General features: G+C 48.6%; 1 protein-coding gene across 3 annotated transcripts in view; it reads left to right on the forward strand.

Moving 5' to 3' along the window:
- The window catches only part of DEF8 (differentially expressed in FDCP 8 homolog), a 231,440-nt gene that overhangs the window by 108,629 nt on the left and 103,988 nt on the right, over positions 1 to 18,823 (forward strand). For all 3 annotated transcript variants that reach the window (XM_078670285.1, XM_078670288.1, XM_078670287.1), the window contains exon 8: positions 16,039 to 16,166. In XM_078670285.1, coding sequence (XP_078526411.1) covers positions 16,039 to 16,166 — 128 coding nt within the window. The remainder of the gene's footprint in view (positions 1 to 16,038; positions 16,167 to 18,823) is intronic.

The raw sequence follows: 18,823 nt of genomic DNA on the forward strand, positions 1-18,823 counted from the left end.
GCTGGGGCTGTCTTAGTCCCATCCCCTTTCACTGTTTTCTTAGCTACGCCATCTTGCAACTATTCTTTTTCTGTTCTCCCTGCGGTCATTCTGACTCTAGAGTGTGGAGGTGGTCTGGAGTGAAGATCAGAGAAATTCTATTTCTCAGGTTGTATACTGGATGTGTGTTTCATATGTACCTCTTTCCAATGTCTTGCTGGTCCAACTGCTCTCTTTGGTTTTAGGCTGCGGGTGAAGATCTGCTAATTGTCAGCAGTAGCCTGCTGTTTTCTTGGTTAGGAGTCCTCCGCTTCATTCAGGGTTCAGAGATGCAGGTTTATTTCTTCTCTCCCTCCTGCTAGCGGATGTCTATTAGGCTCTGTGAGATGTACAACACTAGTGCCTTGGATGACAACCGTGTTCAGACGAGAGGGTCTGGATCCATCTGCCATGTGTTCAGTTGAGGGAGTTGGATTCACTCCCTCCTGATTGTTTGCTGGTTTCCTGCCATTTGGTGTGGGCTAGTCAGGGCTTGGTATTAATCCATGTCACTTCCATGACTACTGCTCGTTGCGCAGCCACGTTCCCAATGCATCTTGCCTTGTCTGATCTTGAGCCTCCAGAGAGGATATTAGGCACCAGGTGCCCAGAGGAAGTTATTAACCTCAGTTCTCCGATACTTGGGGATTCAGGTAGCTCATTCCCTGGTGCAACAGTGCGATTTAAATATGGGGATGGTGGATATGGGGACTTGAGACCCTCAATCTCCTTTTGGAACACCTTGCTACTCTCCATTATGGGACAAGTGGCGGTGAGTAAAATGGCGCTACTCCCGCTGTGCCTATACATACTGTAGAACACTTTCTGTACTATCCCCTGTGCATTCACCATGCTTAACCCTTCTTGTCCTCCTTGATGTGGGCTAGGAAAGGAAGCTGAGTGAAACTCTATTCTACAGCTTGACATTGACAAAGGCAGATTGGGGGTGCCAGACATACAACTCTGTTATCTAGCGGGCCATTGGCGTTACGCTGGGATCAGGTTCGAGGAGGGGTGAAAAATCAGAGCAGCAACTTGCCTTGTTGGTTCATAAACTGAGTGGACCTCGCTCTGAATCTTATGGGCAACACTGGGGACTCTGCGGCCTATCCCCGCATCAAGTGTTGGCGGCCTCGGGTGTTGTGATGCATTACGTCTTACGGCACCTGCCCTGTGCAAGTCGATTGCCGCTCTGGTGGCTGGGCCCTCTGCAGCAGATGTACACAGTGATGAACGGAGGGTGGTTGCCGGAAGCTGGGGGACCTCTATCAGGAAGAGATCTTCGTCTCTTTTGCTGAGGTGAGGGAATACTTTAATCTTATGCCAGGGCCGTCCTTACAGTAGGCCAAAATTTCCCACATGATCCAGGAGCTGTGACCTGCCGAGCAGAAGGAGTCACCGGTATTGCAACTTGTGCTAGACGTGGGATCCCGTACGACCATGATTTCACATCTATGCGCAGCCCTTAAACTAGACCACCACGCAGACACCATCTACGTGTGCCCAATGTGGGATGTAGACCTCGACAGCCCACTGACAAACCAAGAATGGGACAGGGCCTGCACACAGGTGAGGAAAGTAGGAAGTAACACCAGGTTTGATTTCACACAGTTTCATTACTTACATTACCTCAACTCCTAGAGGTTGCACAGAATCTTCGCTGCGCTCAGCGAGGGATGTCCAAGATGCAATACTAGCCCTGCAATATTGTTGCACATGACCTGGGCCTGCGCATTACTGGGCACATACTGGCATATAATTCTTGAGGATATCGGGGGGGGTTCACTGGTGTGCGACTAAGGCCTCCTCTAGGCACTGCTTGCTTGGTCTCTTCCTGATCCCTCGAACGAGGCAAAAATGTATGCATACTTTGCTGCCTTGGGACCGGTGTTGGTCAGAGGGCATGTCACCATTCATTAAACAGCACCTGCGCCGTCTAGGGTAGACAATTGGTGGAGGGATCTGTGGAAGTGGGCACTGGCTGAAGAGATAAGTTTGCGTATGGCCTTGACAGAGTGGAACTTGGAGAGGGATCTGGGGCGATGGATTGATATGGTTGACCAGTTGATGTCTCCTGAACCGGAGGCTGCCTCGCCCCCCACGCAGTGAGCCAGGATGAATCCCCTGAGGCAGACACCTGAGGGTTAGGGACGGAGCCTGACGCAGTGGGGAGAGTAGTGCATGGAGTGTGCATGTGTATATGCTGGGAGGGAGGTTGTGTACTAGATGGGACATGGATGTGGAGACCGCGTAGTTGTGATCACGCTCTGTAACAGGCCTAAAATGAGAGATTCTTCAATCGTGTTTTAGAAAATTGTGTGATTGATAGCCTGTATACCCCCTTCTCCTTCTGCTGACATGATTACTCTGGGTGCCCCTTCCATGCTGGCCTGATAGCCTGTAGCTGCCATTATTCTTGTTACTCTTATTGTCTTTATAAATCCTACTGCGATATGTCACACATTGTGGCAAGTAACATCCTCTCCACCTGCTTGTGGCTGGGGGCTTTCTGTTGGTTATGGTACCATGTGATTGTAGCCACCTTGCTGATGTATGGCTATACAACGGATGAATAATTTGCCTGTGATGATAATTGGTCAAAATATAGTTTGAAAAAAGACAAACCTCAGTTCTCCACATACTGTTTCTGTTCTCTGCTTCTCATCAAATTGCACTTCCTTAAGTACTGCGAAAAAAGGTCTTTTGGGGGATTACCTACTCGGGCAGTATGCTCGTGCCCTTCTGTCTAGCGCTAGTGGCTGAGCTCCTTCCCACTTGATGCTACTCACTTATCTGACTTTGCTCACCACACTCAGCTGGGCCCAGATTTAGGCTGTGACATCTCAGCGTTCCCTGTTGGGGGAGGTTCCTTGGGCCTGACACCTCCCGTGTGGGTTCGCTGTGTCAGGGTCTCTGCTGTGGCGAGCCCCTTTTGCTGTGCTCTGCCTTCCTGGCTCCACTATGTTGTGCCACCTTAGCGCTCTCCTTCTCTCCGACCAGCTTCAGCTTTGACACAGGGTCCTGGCCTGTGTTAGCCTTCCTGCACCTACTTCAGCTGAAGCGCTGAACTTCCTATAGCCTTCATGGGCTGATGCATTGGGTGACTCTCTGGTTCTTGATCTATGCCTTGCGAGCACCCTACTTGTACACTGAAGTTGCAATCTGATCTGGCGTGCGGTCACAGTGGTATTCCATTCAACACTGCCTTCTTTCTTTGAATTGTCTGCGGCCTCCAGCACTTCCTTCCAGTTGTGTGCTGTTTTGCCTGAAGCTGTCATGGGCTGGTGTGTTGGCGATTATCTATGTTTCCGTCATTGTCTGCAGAGCATCCCGCCTCTTGATGCTTACTTTTGGGTGCAATTTCAGTTGGGGCGTTCAGGTTCCGGACGGAGAACGGGATTCAAGCAGCCGCCATCTTTGTCAACTACCCCAAGCCCCTGTTTGAATTTTTTTTAACAGATCTTTCCAGATGAACCATTGTTTTTAATAACAATACAATCTGTACTGGGTTCACCTCTGGTTCAGATGGCAGCCCTGTGTTTGGATATCACTCTAGTGCCATCAAGAAGAAGCTTTTAGAGCTTACTTTGACTGCTTTATGTAATCATCTTCAAAGGCATACTTTGGAACTGTGGAATAAGGGTGGCACTACCAACCAGAATATAAGATCCTTAAGTGTTGCCCGGCGGTGTCGCCTCTTGAACCCACAAAGAAATTAAAGTATTGAAGAGGCAGGCGCTGGAGACTGGAAGGCAGGAAACAAGGTTTTTATTCTCTCCGGAGGAGAACACAACAAAACGGGCAGAGGGTATCGTTCTGAGGTGCTCTAACTGCATCCCTGAGGCCTGGCCTCTTATACACAAGTTTATCTCTTTATTACATGTAACACATTCTCGTCGATACTTTGATGTACGGAAAGACATCCTCAGAATCCCCCCTTCCCAGCCCGTTCCCACGCAAGGTTACAGTGGAAGTCCCCGCCCCGTTCACATCAGGTGATGATCATCGCGCAGCTGGATATTCCGCCGACTCACGGAGTGTGTGGGGTTCGATCGGATCTCGTAGGGCGGGGGCTTTGATCAACCCGGGGATCCCTTGCTGGGGGGAAACTTTCTATTGTACGGGGAGGGGCAAGGAAGAGTATCGGCAGAGCTGGGTGTCGGCCTGGGAACGAGGAAGACGAACGGGCACACGGGGAAAAGGGGGTTTGCATCAAAGGGCCGGGGATCATAAATGGGAAGAAGGGAGGTGTCGCGCTGGGAACAGGACGAGGGCCTGGGGCAGAGCAGCGCTGAAGAGGGGTTTTATGATTCGCGGCAGGTGCAGGCAGGGGGGTTGTCAGTATGCGGGGGATGCCGGCGAAGCTAGGGGGGGGAGAGCGGCGCGCTGGCTCTCGGCGGGAGCAGGGAAGCCATGGTGTTCAAAATGGCGGCTGTTTTACGCGCACAAAAAGGTTAAGGAGAGCAAGAGGGCGCCGATAATGTTGACGGTCTCAGTCCAGCTTTCAACAGTCCCCCCTTTTCAACATATCTAGCCACCTTGCTTTACTCAATGTCAATTTTCATCAAATTTCTAACTTCGGTATCATACAATGCTCTCATATGTTCGCTTCCAATGTCCACAGTTTTGGGAAAAATGCAACTCGCACATAAAGAACACATAGGTGGCAGACATTGAATTCCTAAGCATAGGCCACATATTACAACTACGGGAATCATGATAATGGTGAGCAGTCTCCAGCCCCAGCTTTTGATGGTGTCCCAGAACCAACCACCAAGCGACCATTCTTCTTGCTCTTGGTGAACTTCCGAAGAGAGTCTGTGAAGATGTTCGATGGCTTTGTACACTGAGGGTGAGTTGTCCGGTATGTATGTGCAACAGCTGGACCCAATTATGCGGCATGCTCCTCCACGGTCCGCCAGAACCACATCTAGAACGAGGCGGTTCTGAAGAGCCACCAAACGGACCGCTTGGAGCTCGGCAGTGTTGTTGGCAAAGATGCCCGCTGTGATGTTCATGGTCGTCTCGACTGCCTGAGTCAAATGTCGGATGGCACGGCTGTTTGCCATCGGGCCCCAGAGGGGGACGAGTCCTTTCATAGCATCGAGGAACTGCGCCCCTGTCGAGTCGGCTTGTTCAAGGTCTTTGGCTCGTTTTTGCCTGTGGTGGTTCGCTGGGGCTACATAAGTCGGAGGAAGGACGAAGGAGATGTAGCAAGTGCCCCCCCAGCCTTTGGGGAGCCAGGTGTAGGCCTTCGTGCCGCAGATGAAATACATGTTTGGGGATGACACAAAGGAAGGTGGATCCGCGGAATCCAAAGTTCTGGTAAAGCGGCAAGCGCTGCGACCCACCAGCTGTGTCCCAAGTCCTTCTACACACATGTGGCCTGTGACGTTGATGACCGACAGGGCCACAGTCAGGGTGGCAGCCGTTCGTTTCCGCAGGTAGGAGAAGGTGGGTCTGGTTGGATTGTTGAACACCTGCATTTCGATTCGTTCTTTAGCCGGGATGTCCATTTGGATCGAGTCGCTGGGGGTCAGCGGGCAGAAGTGTGTCTTTGTCTTGTTTCGCCCGGCCCCGTGAGAAGAATGCGCTGCAGTTCTGCTGGAGGTGGCATTGCCCGTATAGCTTTCTTGCAGGAGGATCAGCCAAGCAAGGCAGGAGCCGTGGACAGAGAAGGGTGAAGGGATGAATGGTATTGAGTGTCCAGTGGCATGGGGTAGCAACCCACAGATCCAGCAGTTGGTGGTATTGGTGGCAAGATTGTGCTGGTGAAGTAGCTGCACGAAAGAGTTGTTCCAAAACTCCTTTCGCCTCTCTCTTAGTTGAGGAGAGAGCGAAATTAGATAATGGTCCTTCATGGTGGTAGGCTGAGCAGTGGTTAGGAATGTTTCGTGAGCAGGTGCATGTTCTTCCAAAATCCAGAGCGTGGTCATGAGGAGAAAGCAGAGGAGGATTACGATGAAGAGCGCAATTGTCTTTGAGCTATGGAGTCTGTCTGTTCTCGGATTTCTGTAGTGGGTATTTCCTGCTGTCTCCGTCGGCTTCTTATTTGGCGCTTCCATCATCTTCTTATCTGGCGCTTCCATCATCTTCGTCTTCAAGGTGCTCGGTAGTGGGCAGGACCACAGACTTAGTTTTAGCTTCTCTCCAGGTAACCCTTGGTAGTTTGGGTCACCGTTCTGAGATCCTTTAACCTAGTCCGTGGCCTACTTAGCCGAAGCTCCCTCCTTTCGACGCAGGAAATACCCTTCTCGAGATGGCACAGTGGGGTCAGGATGTTTTGAAAGTTCAAGTGTCTCAGTATCAGGATAGCAGTTCAACGATGGTCGGTCCTGGTTCAGGAGCTCTTCTTGGGTGTTGACTGTGTCTGTCGTGGCCAGGGCTGGAGAGACCTTTTTGCAGTGATGAGCGTGCAGCCAGTGTTTCTTCCCCTCCACTCGAAGTGCGGTCCGAGTGGTGATCAGCACTTGCCAGGGGCCCGTCCACCGGGGTTCCAAACTCTTTGATCGCTGGAAATTTCGGATCAGCACGAAGTCCCCCGGCTGGATGGCGTGACCCGGACCCCTGGAAGCATCGGGGATGGCCTGCTGCACCTGCTGATGAAGGACAGACAAAGTTTCAGTCAATTTGTACAGATAATCAGACATTAGGACGTCCGGAACGTCATGAATGGAAGTTGGTTTCGGGGCAGACCAGACGCTCATGGGTCGACCGAAGACGACTTCATAAGGAGTTAAGTGATGTCGGGTGGGGGTAGAGCGCATCGATAGCAATGCCAGTGGGAGGGCGTCTGGCCATTTCAGGCCCGTGGTAGCCACTATTTTGGCTAGTTTAAGTTTTAGTGTGGCATTGTGTCGTTCGACAAGCCCAGCAGATTGAGGGTGGAAGACTGCGTGGAATTTCTGTTTAATACCCAGCCCATTTAGGATGAGCTGGATAACTTTGGCTACGAAGTGGGGGCCATTATCACTCCATAAAACACGACAGAGGCCATAACGGGGGAAAAACTCCTTTAACAGAACCTTTGCAGTGGCCATAGCGGTGTTGTCACGGGTTGGATATGCTTCCACCCACTTGCTAAATGCGCACACCACAACAAGTACATATTTTAGGCCTTGGCATCTGTCTAGCTGGATGTAGTCCATCTGCAGGACTTCAAATGGGTGGTTTGGGACCCCAAATCCCCCCCGGGGTACTACAGTTCCTTTCCCGGGGTTGTGTTGCAGGCATATTAAGCTCTGTTGGACCAGGCGTTTGGCGGAATCTGGGATCTTGTCATTGTGCCAAACCCTGGAGACAAGTTCGATCATGGGGGCTGATCCTATGTGGGCAGGGGAGTGTGCCATGGTTAATATGGGAATCAAGTATGAATCAGGTAACAACCATCTGTTCGTGTCTTTTGTCCGCCAGCAGCCTTCATCGTCTTTCAATCCCACCCGTGTCCATTCAGTCAATTTGTGTTGTGTGCTAGCCGTTTGTATGTCTCTAATTGTGTCCTTGGCGTCAGTCCAGTTTTCTGCTTGTGACCTGGTCACGTACATACGTGTTGTCGTTCTATTTTCAGCTGTCGTTCGGGCGGTGATGTCGGCTAGTGCATTTCCCTGTCCAATAATGTCTGTCACCTTCTTGTGTGCCTGGCATTTGATAACGGCAAGCTTGTTGGGGAGGAGGACAGCTTCGATTAAGGCGGAGACTAAATCCCCGTGCAAAATGGGTGTGCCGTGTGAGGTCAAGAATCCTCTCTCCCTCCAGAGGAGCCCGAAATGGTGAACCACCCCGAAGGCATACTGGCTGTCGGTGTAAATGTTCGCTGTGGTTCCTGTTGCCAGGATGCAGGCTCGCGTTAAGGCAATCAGTTCCGCTGCCTGGGCAGATCGCTGGGTGATGCGGGCTGTTTCTACTACAGTTCGAGCCGTGGTGACTGCATAGGCAGCGGAAGTGGTACCATCGGAGAGTTTGATGCAAGAACCGTCCACCCACAGCTCCCCGTCGGGGTCAGGGAAAGCCGTGTCTCTGAGATCGACCCTACTCCTGGTCTGTTCGTCCGTAAGAGTCACGCAGTCATGTACGGGGTGCACATTGGGATCGTTCTCTGGCAAGGGTAACAGAGTTGCTGGGTTCAGTGTGGTGCATCTTTTTAGGGTGATATGGGGGGCAAGCAAGGTCAGTTCGTATCCAGTCAGTCGTGCACTCGTCAGATGTTGCGTCTTGGTTTGGTTCAGGAGGGTGTCGACTGCATGGGGTACCAGTACCGTGAGGGAATTCGAGAGTACAATCCCCTCACTTTGTCGGATAGAGATTGCAGCAGCAGCTACAGCTCGAAGGCAGGCAGGCAAGGCTCTGGCGACAGGGTCAAGAGTGGCAGAGAAGTAAGCGCACGGTCGTTGCCTAGGGCCGATGGCCTGGGTCAGGACAGATAAAGCGCACCCCTCCCTTTCGTGAGTGTAAAGGGAGAAGGGCTTTTTGTAATCAGGGGTACCTAGGACAGGGGCTGAGCAAAGGGCATCTCGCAGTTCTGTGAAGGAAGTTTGACACTCAGGGGTCCAAGGGAGTGGGAAAGGGACGTCTTTGTTTAGCAGAGAAAGCAGTGGTTTTACAACGAGGCTAAAGTTTGGTAACCATTGTCGGCAGAAGGAGGTGAGGCCTAATAGGGAGCGAACCTGCTTCTGGGTCTTAGGGACAGGGGTATCTAGAATGGTTTGGATTCGATCAGGGGTGAGTTTTCTTCCATCTTTGGACAAAAGGTGGCCTAGGTAAGTGACCTGGGGTAGGCAGAATTGCAACTTCTTCTTGGAGACCTTGTGGCCATTTTCCGCGAGGAAGTGCAAGAGTTGAATGGTGGCGGTAACCGCTAGAGGGGTGGTGTCGGCTGCCAAAAGGATGTCATCGACATATTGTACCAACACCACTCCGTCGGGTAACTGGACTTGGTCTAGTTGTCTTTTGAGGGCCTGGCTGTAAATGCTAGGGCTTTCCGTGTAGCCTTGAGGCGCTCGGCAAAACCTATATGAGCGGGCTTTTAGGGTAAAGCCGAAGAGATATCGGCTGTCTGGGTGGATGGGGATGGAGAAGAATGCGTTCTTGAGGTCGATGACGGAGAAGGTGGTGGCAGTGGATGGAATCAAAGTCAGGATGGTGGTGATGTCTGAGACCACAGGGTACTGGGGTACCACCACTTTGTTGATCTCTCGGAGGTCGATGATAAAACGGTATGCTTTCTCATCTCCCTCTCCCTGCTTCTTGATAATGGGCAAGATAGGGCTGTTGCAAACGTTGCTAACCACTTCCTCTACCACTCCTGCGTCTATCAGTGACTGGATAATCATTACCAATGCCTTCTCGCCCTCTGGCGATATCCGATATTGTGGGAGTTTTGGGAGTGTTGCGTCTGGTCGGACAGTAATGTGCACTGGGTCAATAAACATACGCCCTACGTCCGAATCCGCTTTGGCCCACAGATACGGAGGTAGAGTGTCAAGCAGGGACGCGTCAACGTCGGTGATGGAAAACATGTGTCGGGGAGAGCAATGTCTAAGCAGAACGGGGTTGTCGTAAAGAAACACTCGAACTCCATCTTGGGAACACCTGATCGTCGCTCGGAAGTGTTTCAGTAAGTCAAGTCCCATAATGGCGTCAGGGCTATTGGAGGAAAGCAAGAACGTGGTGTCGGTGGTGTTGTTTTCTACGTCAAAGAGAATCGGGGCAGACAAAGGGTTGGTGGAGGGCGTTCCATCGAAACCTGTCGATGTTATGAGTGAGCCAGACAAGGGTGCCCTTGGAATCAGTCGTTTAGATAACGCACTACGTGTTGCGCCAGTGTCTACCAGAAATGGAGACTTGGTACCCAGGACCTTAGCAGTGACATAAGGGCCCTGCTGGTCAACATAGAGCTCGACTGGATCCCTCCCTCGCCCTTGGCTGTCCTATGCGAAGGTGTGAGTGTCGTCATAGTCAGATTGTTGATATTGGTTCTGCCTGGGTCGATCGAACGTATTTGGTCTGCTTGATCTGTCATTAGTCGCGTCATTTGGGGGCCCTCGTTGTTGTCCCTTAGGTCTCGGTCCGTTTGCTACATCCCTGGGGTCTTTGTTTCTGATCATTTCCAGAAGAACTGGGCACTGGGATTTCCAATGGCCAGTCCCTTTGCAGAAAGCGCACTGGTTTTCTCTAAGGTCTGTGCGTCCACTGTAGGAAGCCAGAGTGCGGTCCTGGGGAAATGTAGTCTTGGGGACGTTTGTCTGGTAGTTTCCCCGGTATTGGTCTCGTCCTATAGTCACCCCTTGCAGTTTGGCAATCATCACCCTCTCTTTTAAGTCCTTCTTCTTTTTCTCTGTCGCCCTATCGTTTTCATTTTTCTGATGCTCATAATATTGGGCCATTTGGAGAATCGCGGTAGGTTTGGAGGCTGCCCAACTACTCTCGCTGGCCTGTAGTTTCTGGGAGATTTCCGATGATAGGCCCTTAACATAATTCTGGACAAACAGATGGTGTCCGGTTGCAGTGGTCATGTCCTGGCCGCTGTAATCGGAGAACACCGTTTCAAACCGGGAGAAGTATTCCGATACATCCTCCTGGGGTTTTTGGCGACAGGCTGTTACTATCGACCAGTCCACTTTCTTTTCTGGGATTAGGGTTTTTAATTTCTCTACGATTTTATCTGGGAGGTCTAGAATGGATTTCAAAGGTTTTTGTCCTGGTCCCCGTTGTTTATCCAGGTCATCGAGTTGTGACCAGGTATGTCCAAACAGCTCAAGGTGGTCGACTTTCCGGATTTGCTTCCACACATCAGCTGGTAGACATAACCCGAAGAACAAGTCGATGTCAGCCAGGGTCATAATCGTTGAGCCCAGGGCTGTACCCAATTCAGTATAGAAGGCAGTGGGGTTTTTACGTAGGTCGGGTAGAGATTTCCGGAATGTCAGTATCTCTTGCCGGTCCCATGGCTGGTAGACCCAGTTGTACACTACCCTTCCCTTCGCATCTTGGTTGTCTGCATCATCGTGAGTCCCTGTACCCCGAGGAGGAACCCAGTAAGGGGCAGCCTCTCGTATCGGCATCATGGTGTTAGATTGCTCGGTTGGTGGTTCGGTCACTACAGAGGCTGCGGATTTAGTTCCCGGCTTTCGTTCAGTGAGGTGGCGGAAAACCTCAAGCGTACGCGTAAGGAGGTCCGACACATCACACTCGCCCTCATCCCCGATATCGACCTTCCGGTACAGAGTCCTTAGGCTCTCGGGACCTTTGTCTCGATATCGGTCCTCGTATGCATTCAAGACATGATAACACAGTCGTACGGTAAAATGTCGTCTGTGACTCCCTGTATACGAGCTGAACACATCCGTGATGTACTCTTCATCCTCCTTCCTTTCTACCAGTGTCCTTGCTATTTTGTCGATCCCGCTCGCTCATCTTTGTCTAGTCTGTTTGTTCTTGCAGGGCCAGCCCCTCGAGTCTCATGGTCGTCTAACGTTGTTGTGGATGCGGGTTTTAATACAAGGGGTTCGGCTGGCACAGAGGCCATTGGGGCCGACGCTGTGGCGGTACCTTCGTTTGTACCTGGGGGTGGCGCGTGCTGCGCCAAGGGTTGAGAAGGGCATATGGAGGGGGCATGTAGATGATAGGAGGACCTAACAGCAGGTCCTCATTGGCTCGTTGTTTCGAGGGTAAATCAGGGTAGAGCATGGAGGGGGTTCTAACCGGACACTGGCTTGGCGTTTCCATTTCTAGTTTCTGCTTAGCTTTCTCTCTTTCCTTTATCTCTTTTTCTAGTTTCTGGGCAGCTAGGTGGGCTGCTTTTCGCAGCTCTTTTTCCAACCTACTCTCAGTTTTCTTTTTACGTTGTTCAGTTTCTTTTCGCCACATGCCGAAGCTGTCAAGCATAGTGGGTGTTGTCTTGTTTTTACCCAGGGCAGTTTCTAGCGTTTTTATTTTATCATCATCGAAGGATCCTATCAGGGGCCACTGACTTTCTTGACCCTTTTTCGTATATTTATGCCATAGTTTACTATAGGCTATAGCGGTCAATCCATGCTTCATTAACATGTCCTTATTAGGGGTGCCTTCCAGTGGGGCTGGATGGTCCATCTCTAATAAGCGGTCCGGGCTAAACAGGCTACTAATCAGTGGGGAGAAGACAGACATGACGGCTCGTAACGAGGGACTAAAAAGTCAGCACTGCCTATCTTATCACTAGGTGCAAAGACTGGACAGAATATTTCTATTCTACGTTGTTTGCAGGCAGTGAATACCTCATGGATCAAAATAACAAAAGACCAATAAATAACAATGGGGAGAATGAGTAGGTCCGCAAAGATCTGCGTTACCTACCCTTTTCACTGTCTGCAAAAAGGGTGGTCTCTTCCCTGTTTGCAGACAGGGAATCTCCAGGAAACAATAGTTTTGCGAACAGCAGTTCAGTTTCAAGTGATTATTGAGTGGGGGAGAAAAAATGAGCACGGCTGCTGCCCTACCTATCCTCCACTGCTTGCAAAGAGAGAGAGCCCGTTGTTTCTCCGTTTGCAGACAGTGAATCTCCAAATAAATAAAAAGAGCAATACTAGTATTTTTTAAACAATCAAGCAATCAAGCAATCATTTCGCAACTTGTCGTGATTACACGACCTTACCCGGACCGCATGGACAGTTTCTTGTCTTCCGAATCCAGCGCCCGATCGTCCTCTCTTCTCCGTTATCCTCGCGGCACTCCTTATGGTTCCCAGTCAGGACCGTAGATCACTCGAGAGAGGTCTGTTCGGAACCAGTGAAGTTCGGATGATCGGCTGTCAGACGAGGGTCTATCGGACAGACGCGTTCCCGATCGTTGCAGTCGTTCACTTTGTCGTCAGGACCTCTCCCACTGGATCCATGGGTCGCTGATGGGCCCCACGCTTGGGACGCCAATTGTGGAATAAGGGTGGCACTACCAACCAGAATATAAGATCCTTAAGTGTTGCCCGGCGGTGTCGCCTCTTGAACCCACAAAGAAATTAAAGTATTGAAGAGGCAGGCGCTGGAGACTGGAAGGCAGGAAACAAGGTTTTTATTCTCTCCGGAGGAGAACACAACAAAACGGGCAGAGGGTATCGTTCTGAGGTGCTCTAACTGCATCCCTGAGGCCTGGCCTCTTATACACAAGTTTATCTCTTTATTACATGTAACACATTCTCGTCGATACTTTGATGTACGGAAAGACATCCTCAGAATCCCCCCTTCCCAGCCCGTTCCCACGCAAGGTTACAGTGGAAGTCCCCGCCCCGTTCACATCAGGTGATGATCATCGCGCAGCTGGATATTCCGCCGACTCACGGAGTGTGTGGGGTTCGATCGGATCTCGTAGGGCGGGGGCTTTGATCAACCCGGGGATCCCTTGCTGGGGGGAAACTTTCTATTGTACGGGGAGGGGCAAGGAACAGTATCGGCAGAGCTGGGTGTCGGCCTGGGAACGAGGAAGACGAACGGGCACACGGGGAAAAGGGGGTTTGCATCAAAGGGCCGGGGATCATAAATGGGAAGAAGGGAGGTGTCGCGCTGGGAACAGGACGAGGGCCTGGGGCAGAGCAGCGCTGAAGAGGGGTTTTATGATTCGCGGCAGGTGCAGGCAGGGGGGTTGTCAGTATGCGGGGGATGCCGGCGAAGCTAGGAGGGGGAGAGCGGCGCGCTGGCTCTCGGCGGGAGCAGGGAAGCCATGGTGTTCAAAATGGCGGCTGTTTTACGCGCACAAAAAGGTTAAGGAGAGCAAGAGGGCGCCGATAATGTTGACGGTCTCAGTCCAGCTTTCAACAGAACCCCAGGTTATAGAAAGAAAATAGAGATCAGGGAGCTGAGATGAAGTGGGCAAGTATGCTCCTTCTGGGCTTTTGATTTCCAAGCATGGTCCCTTTAGAATGACAGGAATTGCCAGTACAGTGCTGATTAGAAAGGAAACTGTAATCTCTAAAGGCTGTAGGACAGACAAAGAGTAGGCATTTCCTTTGAATTGTGGGTAGCGTGGTGCATGTCCTCTGAGAATATCTCAATCTGAAATTATAACACATACTATTTTTATGTATCAATTATTTATTAATACAATTAAGAATTGAGAAATAACATCAAATACAGTGACATGCAAGTCCAGGTATATAGAGATAGAAATGTTGATTGTGATTCATGCACCAATAGCAAACAATACTAATATATAATATTTGAAAGGTAGAAAAAGTAAAAGGTGGATGAGAGATTAAGCCTTAGAAGGAACTAAGGAAAGAGAGGAAAGGAAGGAGGACAGAGAAAAAGAAGAGAAGAAAAACAAACTATTAAGTAGGAAACAAAGGGAGAGGAGGGGAGGGAGTAGTAGTGAGTACAATGAAGTCAATGAGGAAGAAGCAAGAGTCTAAACAAACTATGGGGGAAGATGGGGGGCATTCTGCAAAAAGGGGGACCTTCTAAGAAGAATAATATCTGCTTTGTCCGTTAAATTTTAAATGTTCCTTTCATATGATGCAGTCTTCTACATCTCTGCAAGCCATTCCTCATGTGACGGCAATTTTGGAGTGTGCCAATGTCGCAAAATAAAATGTTTGGCAGCTATAAGGGCAGTGACGAGCACGGCAGGTCAATTCAGGAATGTCAGATAAGGCATGGAGGAGAATTAGGGCTTGAAGTCGCGAGGGCAAATCCAAAGATTCCCAGAGCGTAGACTCTACTGTCGTCCAGAAGGGGTGTATGGTGGGACAATCCAGCGAAATATGGTCAGTATCACGGTACGCATGATAACATCACCAACAGGCAGAATGAGGGAGCAACCCTGCAGCATTAAGCCTCACTGGGGTCCGATGTTGGCCCTGAAGGCTCTTAAAAAGAATGAGTTTCATCACATACTATTTTACAATTAATGCTTAAGTCATTACTGAAACATGAGTTGAGCGCTTGCTGTTGTCCTTCATTAGATTTGATTCTTACCATTTGGTAGCTACCAGCAGAGGATATTCTTTTTGGCCTTAACCTTAGTAGCGTACTAACTTTTAATCTAGAGGAGTTTCCACTGTTGTTTTGGGGAAAAACCTAAGGACGCCAAAAGAACGTAAAAAAACAGGATTCTTTTTTAACATAAATATGGCTTTTGCCTCTCCGTTTTTGGATGAAGTTAGGAACTATATTTTGGAAGTGGTGAATGATTAAATACCTGTTCCCTTTTAATTCCAAAAAATGGGTTATCAGTCTTGGTCTATATTGCAGTGCCCTAGATGCTGCCCATCCAAGCAGACTCTTGTTCCGCCAACCACGTGCGAGATGGGCACTAGTAAATAACTTAATATCAGACACGGACCTGACTGTTATGGGAGCCGCAACCACAACAAGCATGTCACATTAGCAACATGGTTTTTGAAAATGCGCAGTTCCAATTCCTGTGTTGTAGTGTGGTCCATCTCAGATTTGTGATTACACACTTTGTGAATCAAGCTTATGATGTCCCTGCGAGTTTTGGGTGCTCTGATCAGACGTGTGTATGCTCAGCCCTAGCATACCAATGGCACATTTCAGTTCGATTCACTGTTCCTTCCAAAGGTCTGCATTGAACTGCTATAATCCACCAAATGAAAATTTCCTCAAATTTTAAAATCCCCTGGCTTTAGCCTCATTGAGACTACCTCTTCAATGAAGGAGCACCTACGTATGATGGAAGACTCCTTCGGAACTTTATAAGCATCTACATATCCAAACTACTCAGAGCTCTGACAGTCTGTGCTGATTACCTGCATTCCCTGAGTATATATATCTCTTGAGACTCCTGACTGCTCCCTGTTAAATGCACACTGATGGGTGACATTTGTGAAAACCACTCTGTTAGCCTTTTGTGTACCTGTTCCTGATAAATCCCATGTGTGTATGCCACCCTGCCCTCCAATGGACCTGTGTGTGTGCAAGCTGCAGGTTAAACCTCTTTATGTGAATACTATCTACAAGATTTCTTTCGTGCTGACTGTCAGTTGCCAAAGCTAAACCTTGCTGTTGTCCCCTTCCTGCCTTCAACCCACTGCAGGAGCAATCCCTAGTGAGGCGAGGCAATGCGATTACACTGGCCAGTATTACTGCAGTAATTGCCACTGGAATGACCTTGCTGTAATTCCTGCCCGGGCCATCCATAACTGGGACTTTGAGCCACGCAAGGTAAGTCAGTGCTGCTGGTAGGGTACTTGTTTGCACTATGGTGTTAATACTGTGTGGTGCTCATTGATGGCTTTGTATACGGTTATAGACACCTGCTCTTTGTTGTACATATGTGACTTGTCTTTACTTCAGTGTGTTACATTGTGAGCTTGTGATTTCCCTCTGCACAAGTTGCATTGATGTAGAATCTGTTAGTTTATTTGTGTCTTTTGTCTAGGGTTGTCTTGCAGCATCATTTATAAGCTTGTATTTACTTGCTAGTTAATGATGTCTGTGCATCATTCATCAGTGGTCTTTACTTGCTGTATTTATTTTAGTACTTGCAGCTGCTTTACATCGCTGTAGCAAGATTGAAAAGAAAAATAAGTGGGTAGGGTGGAATAACAAATGGGGAGAATTTGAGGAGAGCTGAAAGGAAAAGGGTGGTGGTTCACATTACAAATAGTGGGAAGGCGAGTTTGGGGTGACAGTCTCAGCCGGATACCAATTAAATGGATGTTGATTTTATGCTAACATCAAGAGAATGTTGTGATTTTTTTTTTTAAATGGAGGCAATTATTAAGCTTCTCTTTCTTTATTTTGAATGTCATTAGCAACAATGTAAAATGCTTTAAGACTGATTTCCAAACTGGAAAACAAGTGTAGTCTAAAAATAAATAATATGTAGAGTTAGCTAATGTGCAATAGTGTGTCCTCCCTGACCACGTCCTGCCTAAGATCCTAAGCAACTAATGTATTTTGCGTGCTCTGCTGTAAAGTCCACCTCATTTTGAGACTGCTTCTGCTCACCTGCCCCCACTTCAATCGTATTTGTCTTACTCCCAACAGACTATAGTTGCTATGAGTGGAATATCTGTGCCAAGAACTCAGTTGAGAGCTTATCCGATACCCAAAAGGAAGCAGTGGCATGTTCTGAGGCACCGCACCCAGCCATGCGCTGAGCTCTCGTAGCCACTTGGGGGTGGGAAGGGTGGGGGATAATGTAGGGTGGGAGGAGGAGGGGAGGGCTCTGTGAACTGCTTCGAGTACTGTGCGTGGATGTCGGTGTCAGCAGCACTTTCATGGAATGCAACGCTGGCCAAAGGATGTCAAACTTAAGTTACCATGTGAATGCCATGATTTTCAGGAAGGGCTTGTGGACAAGCCTTATATCTTACCCTCTCCAAGATGGTGGTTTGCTAAGTGGGTGTAAACCAAGGTTCCCAATCCAAGATGAGTCATAGTTTTTCCTGTGATATCAGTTCCTGCTAATACCATTTACAAGGAGGCATTTCAAAGTGACAGATGTGTCACAATGCATTCCTTCCCTTATTTTGTTGCATGCTTTACTCCTTTATTACCATGTTTGTGCCTGTGTTTTTTTGTTCCTTGCATTTGGAACTTTCTACTGGGTTCTATTTCTGGATACCTTTGCCTGACTGTTTTCTCTTTACAGATGCCAGAAGGTGTTTGGTGCCTTGCTATTCTGTTCAGTACTAAGGCTTATCTCCAATCAAAAGATGGCCTAGGGGGCTATTTTTTTTTTTTTACCTTTTTGTTGATTTTTTTATCCTAACTAAGACTGTCTGAATGAGACACTTGCCCATCTTTCATGTATAATTATCTGTGCAATGTGGCACTGCGACTGCTGAGTTGGCCTTTCCCAGACAGTCAAAAAGGGCACTCAGCAGACCTTCTTAAGGTCAAGTCCTTGAAAAGTAAGCACAAGGTAAATAACCAGGACAAAAAAGCTTATACGCCATTAAGAACATCAACATATCCAGTACATGTTGAACATTTGAAATCCATGTGACCAGTTCAATGTTCATGGTCAAAAAGAAAAGCCATCTTCAATGCTGTTTTATTAGCTAATTCAGCATAGATGAATACTCCTCCTGTGTCTTTCATGGGAACACAATGTCACTAGATCTTAGCAATGAAAGTCGGCCTTCCGTGGCCAGAACAGAGGTATTCTTGTAAATCATTTAAAGCTTCTAGGCAACAATCAAATATATTTGATTTAATTCAAAACGATCCACCTAACAAGTCTGCATCTTTATAAACAGCAACCGTCATGGGTTAGGCTTTCCTAGCACCACACTGGAAGTTCATATTGTGCTATTTTATACATATTGGAGAGTGACCAAATATATTCAGTTTAAAATTAAACTCTTTGAAAACTAAAACACCTGACTAGTCTGTGGCTAGCAAAAATATTACAGAAACTGGTGATGTGCACAGAAAGCATTAGAGGTCATTGCCCTTTCTTTCTGCTTGGGCCCCAGAAACAGATATGTATGTACATATTTCTTGCTTGGTGCATTTAACAGATGTCACACGTGTGATAGAAGATAAAGGTGTGAAGCTTTGATCTTTGACTCTTCATATGAATTAATATATGTGGATAAGTGGAATGGGCTGGATACATAGTTAACATCTAGAACCCAGTCGCACAAAACGTTATCCATGTTCACTAGCTCTAGACCCCGTGTCCAGTGTAGAACCAAGAGACCCAGATGTTCATGCGGGAAATGAAATGGTTATTGCTGCAAAGGTTCCCTATACCCATACTGGCCCTAGAGACGCCTGCATGCTGCTTTGTCTTTGTAATCCTGTAGGTAGCAGGAATTCTAGTCTGCTACAACAAAAGGGGATGATGGACGGAGCGTTTGAGCAAA

This window comes from Lissotriton helveticus, chromosome 12 (genome assembly GCF_964261635.1).
Source record: "Lissotriton helveticus chromosome 12, aLisHel1.1, whole genome shotgun sequence".
In the NCBI taxonomy this organism is placed as follows: Eukaryota; Metazoa; Chordata; class Amphibia; order Caudata; family Salamandridae; genus Lissotriton; species Lissotriton helveticus.